Source organism: Phocoena phocoena, chromosome 2 (genome assembly GCF_963924675.1).
Source record: "Phocoena phocoena chromosome 2, mPhoPho1.1, whole genome shotgun sequence".
NCBI lineage: Eukaryota > Metazoa > Chordata > Mammalia > Artiodactyla > Phocoenidae > Phocoena > Phocoena phocoena.
Genome location: NC_089220.1, coordinates 131,620,975 through 131,638,054, shown reverse-complemented (window position 1 = coordinate 131,638,054; position 17,080 = coordinate 131,620,975). Strand labels below are relative to the sequence as shown.

At 39.9% G+C, this 17,080-nt stretch overlaps 1 protein-coding gene across 4 annotated transcripts in view; it reads left to right on the top strand.

Annotated features, from left to right (window-relative positions):
• Positions 1-17,080, top strand: part of MCTP2 (multiple C2 and transmembrane domain containing 2) — a 190,845-nt gene that overhangs the window by 107,781 nt on the left and 65,984 nt on the right. For all 4 annotated transcript variants that reach the window (XM_065872663.1, XM_065872662.1, XM_065872661.1 and 1 more), the window contains exon 16: positions 1,899-2,018. In XM_065872663.1, coding sequence (XP_065728735.1) covers positions 1,899-2,018 — 120 coding nt within the window. The remainder of the gene's footprint in view (positions 1-1,898; positions 2,019-17,080) is intronic.

The window sequence follows — 17,080 nt, the reverse complement described above, 5'->3', positions numbered from 1 at the left end:
TGGAGTCCATCATGGAATTAACCCAGTTGATCTTTCGAGATGTCCAGCCTCAGATTCACCGATACCTGCCCCTACCACTTTTTTTTGCCTAAATTTGGATTGTGTTGGCATTTTACCTCCTACTGAGTTAACTCTCACTCCCTCTGCCTGTTGCCCTTAATTCCTCTCTCATCAGTTCAACAAAAAGTGAAGATCAGGGCCAAGTAGAGGAAGTTTCACATTTTATTTTTTTTTTTTAACATGACCTTTACAGTTCTTTTCAGAGCCCCTCCCTGTCCTATTCAGACACAGTTCAGGATTTCACTCTGTACTTACTGTCCCTCTTCAGTTGTGTAGCAAAGAACAAAGTGTCCCCTTTTTAAAGTGTTTATTACTTCCACCACTTCCTGTGGGGTGAGCAGCTGTGGATTACAGAAAGCAAGTTAAATATAAAGGCATCTTATCATCCTCTGGTTTCCCATGAACTTCTGGACACACTCGGGAAAGGCCTTAAACCTCTTCTGAAGGGGGCGTCCAAATGTTTTGTTTTGGTCTGCGTAACATTGAGTGTAATATTTATTTTGTGTAATCTGAGTAAATGGCTTTATTATTGTTGTTATTATTGCCTTTTGCTCTGTTTACTTGAAAGTTAAAACCTGAGTTGAGGTATGTGGCACAGCTGCTTTGCAAACAAATTGAAATGAATCTACCTACAACTGGGAGAAAAGACATTTCCTTTGCCAAACAGGACCTCCGCGTTGGGTGGCTTTGGGATCTGAGAGCACCGGGGGTTTTGGGGCTGAGACCCTGGGGTATGTTAGGTTTCTCCCCAAGTTCCTCTCAGCACTAAGTATCCCCAGATTTTTATAAAGTTGAAACTTGTGCTCATGACACAAATACTTAAAATCACTTAGTATGTGCCAGGCTCTCTTCTAAGCCCTTTGAGTCTCTCCACAACCTACAAGGTTAGCACTCCTATCAACCCCATTGAATAAGAGAGAGGTTAAGAAATTGGCCCAAGGTCACACAGCAAAGAGGTAGGAGAGCTGGATTTCCTTTCCAGAGCTTTACTTTCCTATAGAATAGACTTTTTCTTCTGGTTTAGATGAGCTAGAGTACACGTACATTTCTACTGTAAATCTACCCATTTCCTTCCAAACTAAGCAACATAGTCCCTCATTCCATTCTGTCTCTCTCAAACACACACACACACATATTTCACATGCCTGACTGCTGGTTTTTTGTTTTGTTTTGTTTTTTTGGCTGCGTTGGGTCTTTGTTGCTGTGTGCGGGCTTTCTCTAGTTGAGGCGAGTGGGGGCTACCCTTTGTTGTGGTGGGCAGGCTTCTCACTGGTGGCTTCTCTTGTGGAGCACGGGCTCTAGGTGCGCGGGCTTCAGTAGTTGCAGCATGCAGGCTCAGTAGTTGTGGCACGTAGACTCTGGGATGCTCAGGCTTTTGTAGTTGTGGCACGTGGGCCCAGCAGTTGTGGCTCGCAGACCCTAGAGCACAGGCTCAGTAGTTGTGGTGCATGGGCTTAGTTGCTCCACGGCATGGGGGATCTTCCCAGACCAGGGATCGAACCCGTGTTCCCTGCATTGGCAGGTGGATTCTTAACCACTGCGCCATCAGGGAAGTCCCCTGACTGCTGTATTTTTTACCAGCTCAGTTTTGTGCTGAACATTATTGAAACAGCCTATTCTCCTTCAAAGGAGCTATAAAATGCATTGGATATTCTTTTCCTCCCAGGATGATCATAGTTTAAAAATGAACTTTAGAGAAAGTATTAGGACTCTTCATTTTTACTGTTTTGTTCATTGGCAGTTATACAGAATATAATTTAAATGACCAAGCTGTCTGATCTAAAGAGAATCTTTGGAGTGTTTAAACCTAGTTCTCTGTTTTCCATTTTTTTAATCAGATCTTATCAAGAGATGTAGACCGAGTGAAAAGACTCACCATGACAGTCTGGAATATAGTACAGTTCCTTACAAGCTGTTTCCAGTGGGAATCCACATTGAGAAGTACAGTAGCATTCGTGGTAAGCTTCCTTTTTTATGTTCAACTTATTTGCTTCTGAGTCCCAAGTCCAAATGCAGATGGGTTTTATTTTACTTACGTGAAGCAGAATGAAGCACATTCAACATAGCTGAAGTTTACACTGGTAAGGAAACTTTAAAAAAAAGGATAGTCATTCATCTTTCTAAAATATATTATGACATAGGAGATTATGTAGGAGGGGTCTTTCCAAGACCATACTTGTCAGATTTACCCTTGGAAATCCCTTCAATTACCCAAATCATACTTATATACTATCTCTTGATAAGGTAAAGAGAGCCAGTGTTCTATGCATTTTTAAATGTTTTTGTGGTGGTTCTTATAAACCATTCGTATAGTACCCACAATGTGTTTGTCTCCTTCTGTACTCATGAGGGCCAGTGTTTTCTGAAAAATGGCAGTTGAAAAATCACATAACTAAATGAAGACTAAATCGCTCTAATTTATGTTTTAAGTAAATCATTGGCAAACTTCGGTATAAAAAAACATTTATTCAGATCAAACCTCTTGAGACGTAACTGATTACTCCACATTACAAGTTGACTCAACAGCACAAAGGAGAACCACTGTCTGTGAAATACATTCTTATAATAATAGTTGGCCTTTCCTTATGAGCATAATAAAATCACGGAATCTCAGAACTGCATGAGATCTTAAAACCACCTAGGTCAACCAGAGAGTCCAAGAATCTTGTAAGGACTTGAAAGTTAGCATAATGTCCTCACTTTACATCTCTGGGCATCCTCCCTCATCTGTAAAGGCACTTGTCATTGATCAGATTGGTAGCATCAGGCATGGGAGGAGAAACCAATTTGCTCGACTGCTAATCTTGTGCCTTTTGTATTATGCCATTAACTTCTGCACTGTGCAAAGATCACAGTAGGACCTAGTACGATGTGTGAGTGGTTGAGTCATGATCACGGCTCTTTTGTCTTCTGGTTTCTATCATCCATGCTCTCTCTTACCCACCAGGCTTATCCACATAAAAAAAAAAAAAAAAAAAAAAAAATCAGTTCCAGAGGTCAGTGGGTTGGAGGTCACTCCCACCTTTATTATGCAAGCTGTATACTGGCTCCATAAGAGGCTTTTTCTTAGCCATTTTAGCACCCTGTTTTATCTTTAGTTAATGTTAGTTTTTCATTGGTTCAGGAGGTAGAAGCCCTGTGATGGCTGCAGCCTTGGCGTTTAATATATCTTTTCTTTGTTTTAAAGTTGCTAGAACAATTGGGCTTGATGACAAAATTAAGAAGGATTTTATTAATCCCTATCTGCCTTTGACTTGGCACTGATTTATCCACTTCCCTTTCTCACATTCTCCTCAGCTGGGGGCTTCGTGTGTTGGGTTCCTCTTCAGCCTCCCTGCCTCTGTTTCCCACCTGAATCCTCTCTACAAACTTTCCAGGGAATATTCTGTGTGATTCTGGGCAAACGAGGCAAGTCAACATGATTGGTGGCTTCTTCCAGTCAGCACCCCGGCCAGTCCCTTGGAGGAAGAAGGATTTCCTCTTTCTTGAGCTTAGTTTCTGGCACTGAGATTTTTAGAAAAACAGAGATCTGTTGCACTGGATTATGTAGGGGGATGACAGAAATGATTAATGGGCTGTCAGCCTGATCTGAAGAAAGATTACAACAATGAATAGAAATAAGTTGTTTCATAGAGGGGGCTTCTAATCGGGAAGGGAGCCTTGGCATGGGGGCCGCTTCTGCATGGCCTGGGACCTGAGTGGACCCTCCTTGCTGACACCGCACCGCACAGCCCTCTGCCAGGCTGGCTGCCAGAGGCAGGCTAGCACATCCTCCTTTAAAATCCCTAAGGCCCAAGGAATGAAAGATAGAGGAGTGCTCTTCTTGCTGGTGTGCCAAAATGTAATTTTGCAAGGGTACCTGAGTTTATGAGATGGCGGGAGGCCCCGCTGCAGGTGTGGATGGGGGACACCTGTGCATCCGTTCTTTCTCTCTCTAGGTTGTCCTGAAGGTACTGAAATAAAGGCAGCTTCATTCAGATACACTTAGTTTTCTGTTTTCATTTGAAACTCTACTTTTGAATGTTTATCTCACATTTACTTTGACCAGCCATGGTGGGTCTCGGAGACACTGCAGATGTAGAGACGTAGGTATCTCCCCTCCCTAAGCTGCTGATGTGTAATTTCATTAGAGAATGTTTTTGTTGCTACCATCACGATGGTCACTCCAAAACTATTTCTGCTTTTAAAGCGAGAACATATAAAGAAAATACATTTTAGGATAAAATAAAAGATGCATTGTAGCCTCCCTTATTTTCTTTAATAAGATCATGGGTAGCCAAGCCTTCATATTTTTCAGAAAACATTTTTGCTTTCATGGCTCTTGCTTACAGACTTAACGCTAGCTGCTTGTGGAGTGCTGATGGGTGATTCCAAGCCTGTGGGCTGCCACTGGCTGTGCCCCTGACTCTGTAGGACTCTGTTCAGGGTTGTCTTTCTGAAGAATGTTGGATCCTCGGGTGACCTGGGCCAGAGAGGGAGGAACGGGGAGACTGTGATGCTGAAGCCTGGCTTCGCTCCCTCACTCCACTACTGAGAACACTGTGTTTGTCTTGGTGGTACAGTACACACTGATGTTCTCCTACGATCTACTGAGGACAGAATGCTGCTCCGGGTCTTTATTCATCCATGTGGTACTTTGTTCATGCTCCGTCCACTTGCCTTGGCATTTCAGGGGCAGAGCAATTTCGTGCTGGTCTGAAGCAAGGTCTTAAGCCAAGAATTTATTAAACAATAGGACTGCATGTGAAGGCCTTTCTCTATTAGAAATTAGGATCAGTGCTCTTTGAGGGTTCACTGCACAGGTGTGAAAAGAACCGTTTTGGCTAAACCCGTCTCCATTGGGGCTTTTCCTTCCCCTAGAGGTACAGCACCACGAGCTAAGGGCAGAAACATAGGAATTTTTCACTTCTGTTTTGTCAGGTAACATGAAATTGCTTTACTAACATCATGTTCATGTTTCTATTTTCAGTTGATACAAAGCAGGAATGTTATAGGATCATGTTTAGTATATTCTGGTTGTTAATCTTAAGACTTTATGAAAGCAAGCCATACATTTTCTAAGGGATCCTGTGGATGTATGTATGAATATATCGTATCTTGTTGAATGCAGGAGTTAAAGGAAAGCATCCTGTTAAGATCTAGGTCCTGTGGTGTCCGGTCAGAAGTGGATGAACAAACATGAGAAAATTTATCTTGCTAGACTGTCTAAGCATTAACCTCCCCCACCGGAGGATTAATCCCCTCTCCACTTAACGTGGGTGGTTGTTCTCCCAATACTAAGAGAAGAAAGTTATCTTCCATTTCCTGCCACCTGCCACGTGACTGTTACTATATACTGTTAATTCATTGTTATTGTAAGAAATTAAAAGTGGATTATTGAAGTATAGTTGATTTACAATGTTGTATTAGTTCCAGGTGTACAACCAAGTGATTCAGTTATACATATATATATGTCTATTCTTTTTCAGATTCTTTTCTATTATAGGTTATTACAAGGTATTGAATATAGTTCCCTGTGCTATACAGTAGGTCACTGAATGTGGACTTGTTTAGAGTAGTCAGACTCCAAATCATACTTCTATAGGCTTAATTTTTTTTAACATCTTTATTGGAGTATAATTGCTTTACATGGTGTGTTAGTTTCTGCTTTGTAACAAAGGGACTCAGCTATACATATACATATATCCCCATATCTCTTCCCTCTTGCATCTCCCTCCCTCCCACCCTCCCTATCCCACCCCCTAGATGGTCACAAAGCACCGAGCTGATCTCCCTGTGCTATGCGGCTCCTTCCCACTAGCTATCTATTTTACATTTGGTAGTGTATATATGTCCATGCCACTCTCTCACTTTGTCCCAGCTTACCCTTCCCCCTCCCCGTGTCATTACCTCTTTTGAGTCTTTCTCCTTCCTCTAAGTTTTCTAGATTTTTTTTAATGTGTTTTCTCAGCTTTACTTGCTTTAAGCTAAAGATAATTGTTTTTCACTCAAAAGTTCACATTCTCAGTTTTTCCAATTGAAAGATAAATGAATATAAGATATCAACTTATGGACAGAGGCCTGTAACTGAAACATCATGCCTAGAAGAAGCACATCCGTATATTTCTCTATGAATGGATTTGTAAATATACGTGGTATTTTGTATACATGCCCGTGGTCATTCCCAGTCACAGGCTTTGAACTCTAGGGATAATTAATGGCTTTTGTTGTTTCAGTGATTACTATGTGTCAGGTACTGTCCTAAAGCACGTTATAAGTGTTCATTCATTTAATTCTCATAACAAGCTGCTGACGTAGATGCCAGGATCAGTATTTCCTTCTTTGTACAAATAAGAAAAATAAGCCCATAGAATTTAAATAAAGGTTAAAGTGTCAGAGCTCATATGCTTTTAAGAGACAGAGCTGAGATTTAAACCCAGACCATCAGGATTTAGAGTCCATGCATGTAAACATTGGGCTACACTGCCTGTCATTGACGCCCAGGATTCATTGATCACGATCCTTGTATTTAGATAGATATAATGGCTCTAGGGACAACCATATGAGTCATTTCAGATATGTATAATATCTAGATGTTATAAATGGAAGTTAAGCCTATTCCAAGATGCTTTGGGAGAAAGAAATCCTTATTATATGGGTAAGAAAATTTCTCAGACATAGTCATTATATTCACAAGAGATGGAGTAAAGTTAAAGAAGTGAAAGGTAGAAATGTCTCTGGCATCTTTGGGGAACAGCCCAGACCGTGGGAATCACATGCTTATGACATCCGTGGAATTCAGCTTGTTGGTCTGGAAAACCTCAGTGCTTGGTTCTAGGCTAAGCCCCAAATTGAGGTCTGAGTTATCTTTTCCCTCTTTTGGAGGAAGCTCTTAGATGATGTTGAAGGGCTTTCAAGGGGAGAGTGAAGAGTGAAAACAACTAAAGGAAGGAGCCATGGAAGGAATCTGTAGTTTTCAGATCTTCAAGAGTTCCGGGTTGTTCAGAATAAGGGCTAGTAGTGGAGATGAGTAACTATCTACATTAGTAAATTACTACAAAATATCTTAAAACAGTGGCCTTCAGAGAAATTGGCTCATATTTCTACTGTGGGAAGGGTGCTCTGTTGTACAGTATATTCCCATGTCTAGTGCACATACGTTATTTGATGATAGTTAAGAGGAATTGAGTTTGTTTTCAAAAGATAATTTTGCATTGTAGTGTTTGTATTGTAGAAGCAATCATCTGTATGAGTCCTTTTGATTTGTTTTTCTCTTGGGTAATTGTACTTTATATACAAGCCCCAAATATTGTCTATAAAAAGACCTAAGGTTATATTATGGCATAAATTTTTTCATATGACAGGAAACATTTACTTGACAGTTGGCATCATCAGAAAATTATTTGAATAGCAAAGGTCTCCCAGTGCTACAAAAAAGGATTGCATTTATGTAGTTTGGTTTTCCACCACTCTTTAAGGCCCTCGCCTCTTGCGTTGAGGGAGAGGAGTCTATGGGGGCATTGATGGATTCCTTATTTATTAAAATTTTACTGGGACCTTTGATGTTAAAAAGCAATCTAAGTCTACCATATATCAATGGGTATTTTCATAAAGCTATGCTTTTAACATCTGTGACTTTTTTTCCTGCATTTTTGGATTGTAAGAAAATGAAGAATTAATTCTTCAGAGTTGACAGGGCCTGCAATATAATACATAATTTAAAGCATCAATCAACTGTCCCGCTCCCCAGTAAGGTTAAAATACAATTCTCCACTTTCTTAGTGATAGCCCCTGTTTAACATATATAGAATTCTTAGCTTTTAGGGATCCTAGGATTTTGAGAAGTGTGAAATGATTTCACATTGAACTTAAAAACAATAACAACTGTAACAGAACGAACCCTTCCATCACACACATATGTGCGTACACACACACACACAAAAAACACTGAGAAGCAGAGGGCATTTGGGAAGCAAAAAGTTTCGCTGCTGAAAGTTTTCTAAGAAAGATTTGATAAAAATTTCATGAGACCTTGCGGAGTGGCCCTGTTTATAATCCCTTCTGTGGCCCACAGGACATTCAGATTGAACTTACTTTGGTACAGATGACAATTACACTGGACGTTTTGTTTTCAGATTGGACGATTTAAATAGTGCTGGTCAGTTGTCTTTTTGATGCTTTAGGTATTTATGTGTTAACTGGGTCTAAAAATTTTTCTTTTTTTAAAAAAAAATTCTATCGCCAGTTTATTCACAACTAGATGCACTGCATTTGATTCAACTTTTGGTGGCTGTTTCCACATCCTCCAGAAGTCACAATCGGATGTGCACAGCGGGCATCACTGCCTGTTTGGTGGGTGTTTGTGCAGTTGCTGCTTAAAGATTAACGGTTAAACTGAAAAAAAAAAATCCACAGTTACAGTCACCATTTTGTCTGGAGAAAATTTTTTAGGCATCTTAAATGTTACGTATATATACTTACATGCAAAAATATATAAATATATTACATTAAATGCTTAAAATATTTGCCAGTTTATTATTTGTTTTATTTAACATTTGTACGATGATTTCCCAAATCTTCCTTTTCGCGGTGGACTACCTAACATACTTTAAAAAATACTTTAAAGTTCTTTTTCAGTATTTTTCTCCATAAGAACAATCCATTATTGCACATTGTGATTATAATTTTTTTACAGCATAATTGCACCTTCTATTGACAACTTCTCAGGCATTAACTAATTATGCCATTTAATAAAATTACAGTAATTGCATTAAAAGATTATCTTTGAAAATTTAAAAGGACACTCTTAGCTATTTTAGTATATTTCATGTTTATATTTTCAACTTTATAATTGAATTGCATTTCCAGGCAGAATCCTAGCTATACTGAATGAAATCAGCTGGTATTTTGGAGCATCCCAATTTTGAATAGTAAGCATTAGATCTTCATGTTTTAAAATCCCAGAATAGCATATGTTGTCAGTCTTCACAGGGCCCTGCTGGGTAATAAGTGAATGGTTCTGATAGGTCCAGGCCCTGTATGGAGACTCTCTGTCTCTACCTGCTGCCTTTCCTAAGCTTTCTATTGAGATGTACTTGCAAGTACACATTTTTTGCCTTCTGTGAATTTTCTGGTTAGGAGCTATCGTCCTTTACAGATTCCAGAGAACTCAGTCTAGTTCTCTCTGCTGTCCAGAGATACCCTCCTGTTAATTTGAACTTGATCCTGAATTTAGGAGCTTAAATCTTAGATGAAGGAAAGACTTCAGTGATCATGTCCCTCCTTGACCAAACCAGTGCTTCCCTGCCTCCTTCAAGCTTGCCCCTCTTCCTCCCTCCCTCCCTCCCTTTCCACAATCATTGTTTGTCCAGTGTCTCATACACTGCTAGATATTGAGATACAGAGATGGAATGATCATAGTAAGTCATCCGACCATCTGTCGTCCTCCCCTCTTTTCTTCTCTTCCCCCCTTCATCTCTCCCTCTCTCTCTCCCTTCTCACCCCATCCGCCAGCCTCCCAGCCTCTCCCCAGTATCCCTCTCCACCTCTTTTGCTGCACCCTTTCTTTCTCTCCCCCAGCTTCCCTCCACTGTCCTCCTCTTATATTTGAAACCAAAGCAGTAAACTTTTACTTAATAAAGCACACCATAAGAAAAATTAAGCTTGCCCTTTGGAGAGCAAATTAAATAATAAGCATGGAACTACTTTAAACATATAAAGTGAGCTACAAATATGGGTAGGAATTATTAGCTGATATAACTATTGGGAGGTTAGGGTGTTGCTCTCCTAACTCAGAGAAAAGCTTCGCTGAAGTGGGTACAGGTACACACACAAACACACACAGTTGCTGAAAGCTTCACTGAAGTGGGTACAGGTACCCACACAAACACACACACACAGAGCTGCTGTTTCATTGCAAAGGATGTGGAGGACCTGTTCGAGAATGGGGTAGACAGTTGTATTCTGTGTCATGTGATTAATGTACAAGGGTCAACTATCTCTAGGGCTGATCAATGTGCATGGAACCACCAAATTCCAAATTATGTGATTCTACCTTTAAGGCTGTGATAGTACTTTTCATGTTTGACCTAATAAATTAAGTTCTTTATATCAAAATAGGAGGGATTTTATTTTAATATTTCAGGTTAATGTCATATGCTAAAAATATCATTCAGTGTAACGTAGCCATATGATTGAAGGATTATGTTAAGACATTGTGAGCTACAGATTGAATGACAGAGACCCAGTCTTTTATCTGTGTGTACGTCCTTACCGCTTACCATGGTGCTGAGTACATTGCAGACATCTAATCAATGCTTCTTAGAAGAATACTGGAACTCATGCAGACCATCTATTACCAGATACTGTTTGTTTGTATTCCAACTACTCCTCTGACCATAGCAATCTGTGACCCCACCAGAGGGTAAAATTCAAAGACAACTGAACAACTTAATCATAATCTTTTCTGATGTGCATTTTCCCACCTTTTTCTCGACCCTGCCCATGGTGGCGGGGTGGGGGGGTTGATGGTGCTCATTTGCAGCAAAATGTCCAAAAGACAGTCAACAGTAAGCAAACTTGGAGGAGGCGGTTTGGCAAATCTCTAACCCAGATCAACAGCCCTTGAATCTGGAGGGATTTATTTTTGATTCTTACAGAGCTGAGTGCTTTCGCGCCCCCCACTCCATCTGTTGCTATATATGACACCTGGATGTGCAAACATTTTGTCTGATGCAAAAATGGAAAAGAAGATTTAGAAATAAAAGAGAGAGGGTTGGAAGGGAGGAATAGAGTGCTGGTGTGTCTGAAAACAGTCAGGACCCATTTCCTGCTTCAGTTTTGATCTGTTGAAGAACCACGCTCAGCACTTACATTTCGGGCTAATTTGATATTGCCTTTTTGGTGGTCCGAGCTTTGTCATTTGTTTGGAAGCTGTCATCTTTATTAGTCTCTCTGGCTGATCTTTGGGGCTCCCCATCAGGTGGCGCGTGCTCTCCGTTGTCTGACTGGGCTTGGCAAGCCGCTGGCCCTTTTATTGCTGTGTGATGCGGGCATGCTTGCCGGACAGCCTGTAATTAGACCCACCACAGATGACAGTTACAAGAGAGCCTGGTAATCATTCTAGCTGCCTGATCTGATGTTTATGGGTGTTTATGGAGAGAAACCTTCTTTGTGGTCTGGTTAGGGTTTACTATACTGTATCTTACTTTTGCCATTTGATTTATAATTCAGGAAGTTGTGTTTTGCTACCTCTCCGCCGAGCTTGGAGTTGTATCATTGGTTTTTGAAATAACAGCGCTAATTTAGAGGGGGTAGTTTTCATTGGACTGTAGCTCCCAATTTTATTAAAAAAGATAGGAAGACAATTAAATCAAACAGCCAGTTCATTATGTCATCATTTAAACGATGTTCCCGTACAGTGTTTACAGACTGTTTTAGTCTCCCTGGGATTTTCTTATAACCCAAATCCATGTTTTTTAGCCCTTTAAAATGACTTTTCTATATCTGGCCTAGCTTTAGAATTTTTTTTTGTTTCCACTCGTTGCCAGGGATACTTCACTTTGTCAGGGAAAAATAAAAAGAAAGAAATATACTTATTAGCTCAATTGGTGTTGAGACCTCCATGGCTACGGTTTTAAGTCTGGAAAAGCACAGAGCTATAGAATGTTAAGTCAGAGGGTCTTTACGTTCATTCATGGGGGAAGAAACTGAAGGCTTCGGGAAAGTGATTTTTCTCCTGGCCTGTTAGAACAGAGGATTTTCAGTCCTTATACCATTTTTACAGTGTGTGGCTTTTGTGGTCATAAATTTTGCAGTTATGGTTTTAGTTCATGAGTATGAGCTGTAGCTAAACAGTGTCTGCAGATTGGGTTATTAAACATGTTTTTTAAAACATACTTTTCCGCAAGTCTTACATTTGGAAAATATTTTATAAGTCTGGAGAGCTGCTACTCAGAGGGGTAATATGCCCTGGAGGAACAAATATCTGTAATATCTGTTACTTCGTGTGGGCTATTCTTACAGCCGATGAATCTTCCTCATTAAGGCCTGAGGGATAGTGCTACTGCCGCTCAAGATGACGACGTGAGGATGATGATGATAATCTGCGTGCATGTTCTGGGTGTTTAAGTTCTGACTTCTGCTGTTCAACTTGTTCTTACTTTATTGGGCTACAATAACACTTTTAGTGAAATACTGTCTCACATTTATCTTTTGTTTAAAGAGCAACAGAATACTAAGCATGAATTTGCCCATAGCAACATTTCTTCTGCTCTGGTATAAGCCAGGTACATGCAATTATAAACTTTATTGTCAGTTATTCCATAACAAAAGTGGCTTTCCTTGGAAACCGTTGAAGTCCTCACATTTCCGGTAAGGAAATTTCTATAGGCTAATTTGTGCTCCAGATTCTACTTCGCAAAATAGGAAAATGTGATGTGTTGTTTAGCTGTTAAAAAGATTAGCCACCTGTGGCCTCAGTCGCCTATACCTCTTTCCATACATTTTATTTTGCATTTCATGATTTTTAGACTTTTAGTAATGTACACATTCCAAGAGAAAAATAATTGATTTCCAGGAAATTCTGTGCATGTGCATACACACACACACACACGAACATATACAAGGGGGAGGGGGGCAGAGGAGGAGGAAGAGGAGAGAAAGGAAAAGGGAAAAGAGAAGGGATAGGGCTTCCCTGGTGGCGCAGTGGTCGAGAGTCCGCCTGCCGATGTAGGGGGCACGGGTTCGTGCCGCGGAGCGGCTGGGCCCGTGAGCCATGGCTGCTGAGCCTGCTCATCCGGAGCCTGTGCTCCGCAACGGGAGAGGCCACAGCAGTGAGAGGCCCCTGTACCGCAAAAAAAAAAAAAAAAAAAAAAAAAAAAAAAGAGAAGGGATAGCAAATAGCCTTTCCATTGCTGGAGTTTACTTAAAGACAGTCCTGCAGGTGGCGATAGAATCTCATAAATGATAAAAATCCCAAAGTAAATTTCTGTGCAGTGTTTCTTGGGGATTTTAATTTCAGTAATTTATTTTTAATTTGATACAGTCATCTACAAGCCGAAATCATTACATTAGAAAAAATTCAAATTTCCATGTTGTGTAATCTCTGTTTTCATAAAAATTTTCTCAGATATTTTATGGCGTTTTCAACTTTATGCACAAGAGATGAGATCTAGGTTATTGCCGAGCTGGTCCAGATTTTATATGGCAAATAACCATTTTAAGCCTGTTTTTTAAATTTTTATTTTACTTTTTTTAACATATAGCTAAAATTTGATGCCTGTGCCATGAGTTAGGTTCATAAAATCTTTTGCTATTGAGTATTAAGTTGTATAAGGGTAGTGCTGTGCGGGTGTATGTGTGTCAGTGTTTGCTTGTGTATCAGAGTATCAAATCAGTTGCTTCCAGAGGACATTTCCTTCCTTAGCTAATTGTTGAAGGTTAGTTTTAATCTGAGAGGAATCACAAATTCTTTGAAAGCTATTTATTTTACCCAACAATAAAAAGGCAACATAAACAGTTTGTTTGAAAACACTAGAAATTGCATAGTGGATATGATAACACTTTTTCAGTTATTTTAATTTAGATATTAGGCTTTCTTCAAGCAAAGTTAAAACATTCAGTAGATCTTTCTTTCCTGCTAGTTGAGGTTCAAAAGTTCTTAAATTGCTTCTTGTGAATGTATGTTTTCACTTGCCATTTTTTCTTACGTTTGTGTTCAAAGATGCAAACTCTAAAGTGATTTGCTTAAACATAAAGCTAATTTTCAGCTCTCATCTTTTCATGTAGCCTCATTTAAAAAAACCTTTGCAGTGCACATTTTCAAGGGGAACTGCCTTGATTCTAGAAAATGTAATTATTTTGGTTTAAATGCTTTAGGCTTTAGATGTTGAGTGTCATCAACAGACAACTGTTGATGGTCTTGAGCAAATTACGTGAAATTCAGTCTTTGTCTCCTGAACATTTCACTGAGTCTTACGGTGAAGTTCAAAACCAATAAGGTCTTGTGTACTGTACCGTCGAATACAGAATTTCTTATAATAGAAGAGAAAAGAAAAGAAACCTTCTAGCCTTCTAATATTCTGTTTCAATTGCTATTCCAATTACTCACGAGGGGGAAGAGTGGAAAGCAAGTCAGACCCTCGGAAAACCTGTTTTGCCGCCTTCACATAAAGGATATTCAATTCTGTGCTCTGTTAGCAACTGACCAAAATCTAATCCATTAAAAAATATATCGTGGTAAGCAGTTCTTGAAAATGTTTATAATGAATGGTAAAAGCCAAGCTTCCACTGTGAGATTAGCAGTTGGAACAGGATGTGTTCATCAGGAAATAGGTTATTGCCTTACCAGTGTGTCCTGCTGCGTAACCTGCAGGATAGATGAAGATTTAAAAGCTTGCAGTGCAAGGAGTTTATTTGATTTCCCCCCTTTGCCTTCTTTTGCATATCACAGTGTTGTTTATCACCCATGGTGCTTTTTCTCAACAAATCTATTCCAAAGTTCATTTTGTAGACAAAAAGCATACAGTGTTTTGGAGGTCGCCTCCCCCCTCCACGCCCCACCCCTGCCACACACACCGGATGCTCATCAGTGACCTATTCAGATTAATGTAACTAATTCACTTTTACAGAGCGAAGTCTGTAGCTTTAAAAAATAGTAAGAGAATGGTGAAAGATGATTTTCCAGAAGTCTGGACTCACCCTCACCCCCCATCTTAAAGATACATGAAATACTGGATACAGGAAATACTGAATACCGTGGATTATGGTGATTTTCCTGCTTTTTGCTTGATTGCCGTCCAGTGTTGGAGCCAGTGGACAGTAGTGCTAATGAATAATGCCTTCTACGTGGACGATACCTATAGTCACACACACACACACACACACACACACACACACACACACGCAGTGACTAAGAGATCAAATACACTGGCTAAAAAGCCTTAGGGAAGCATTATGTGTCTGAGGTCTGATCTATTGTCTGGGAGGTCAGATGAGTGTTAATGCACTCTGCAAAGATTACACTCCCTCTCTAATTGCTCCGACACTTCCTTAAAGGATTTAAACAGTCAGGAAAGGTGATGCTCCTTGTCAATTTTTGTCTTCTGCCTGCAGTTGAAGTTTATCTGTCTTTCCACTGAGACCACTAGATCAAGTAGCCTCACCAGTGTCAAAGGCATAAACTCTGAATTAATAGTGAAAGCAAGGAGAGATGTTATTTACAGCTCCATTATGACTTGCTCTTTAAATGCTTTGCATTCCATCTCTGGTGTTTACATTGTGAAAACAACAGCATATCCACATTCAAAAAGGGGGGCTGAAAGAAATCCAAGGCTTCACTTTGACTTTTGATTAGGTTTGTTTTCATAATCTTTTCTCAATGACATAAGGGCCAGTGTGGCATTTTGCATTGAAGTTATTTCCGTTAAAGAAGTAAAGAATAGTGGACTTTAGCGCTAATTTCCTCTGTGCTGCTTCCCCCACCAATACACACACACACACACACACACACACACACACACACTCCATTCTGAAATGTTTATCCTAAAATAGGCACGTACAAGACTGACCCACACATAGGACCTGATAACTTTGTCCAGACCATCATTATAAATTTCATACGTTGTGCAAACACATTTTTAAAAACCTCTCCTCTCTGCATTAAAAAATGCTTACTCATTCCTCTGTGGTATCTGGAAGCTGAGATATAATTTTATCAGACTCTGTATCTCTTACATTGCTTTGATTTTAACTTAGTATTTTCTAAATGACACTGAAAAGCTTGAAGGAAGCTTTTACCAATTCTTCCATGATGGGAGTTTAGGAAACCCCGGGAATCTGTATGTTGCAGATACGATATTGCATTCCTTAAATTCATAGTCTGCCTTTCTGGAGGAGTGGGGAGGGCAAGCTTGCATTTCACCCTGAGCATATTCCGCCCACCATGTGCAGTTGCATCATTGAGAGGTAAGAATTCCTCTTAGATCGGTTCAAATTGCTAATATATGTGGCCTAGAGCCTGCAATATATTTATGTAGCTTCCAAAAGAGACTTGGGAGGATTCCCTGTAATTCAAGATGGTAGTCTGAATGATGGGTGTAGACGGATTTTTTTTTTTTTTTTTTTAAGAAATCCTTGTTTGTCCCACGGGATTTTCACACTTTTCAGCTGACGGCACTGTATTTTACTCATATTGTGTAAAGCTGTCAGTGTATGCGTTATGTGTGTCTCCTGAAGACTGAGCAGACGACGAGAACTATTGCTAGAGGGGGAAAAACACATTGGAATCAACATCTTCGGGAGAGAGTTTCTCCAATGTCTCTCGTTCCTGCTCCTATGTAGACTGTCCCTCGCACTTCGTCTTATTGTATGTTCCCTTGCACTGTTGGTAGATTACACTGAATGTTTCATCTGTATATAAAAATTAAAAATTCAAACAAAAATCTGGCCCACATGAAGAACAGGCCCTTTGGGCATATGGTTCATTATGCATATTCGTTTAATTACTAAAACACTTGGGATGGCTTTCCTGCCCTTGCTTTCAACTGGCAAAGTTGGATCTCTTCTACTGCACAGAACATGTAGCACAGGATTCTGTTCTGAAGGATAAAAAAAGAAAAGGGGGGAAAAAAGAGCCTTTGAAGAAGGAATTCACCAAAAGGAGGTATGGTTCTCAGTATGAAACCAATAGAAGTCAGAATCTCTCTCTTTTTCTCTCCTGTTTTCGTCTCTTTCTCCCTCTGATTTCTACCACTGCCCCTGAAGGCTAGTTTTACTGTGGTTCGTTTATATGAATGCAAGCAGGGCAGGAATGTGAAACTAAGGGTTTGGGTTTCAAGTACATTCCCTCCGAGCAACTCAAGTCTCACGATGAAGCTGTCTAAGTTTTATTGGTTAGAAAGGCCGTGCTATGAAAGTGTGACTTTAATTGATTTTTCAGGGCAAACAGGTGGTGATGGTTTAGACATGCCCTAGTCTCAGTGCCACTCCTAATTCGGAGCAGCACATATAATAGCTTTATTAAAATAAACAGCCCCCTGGC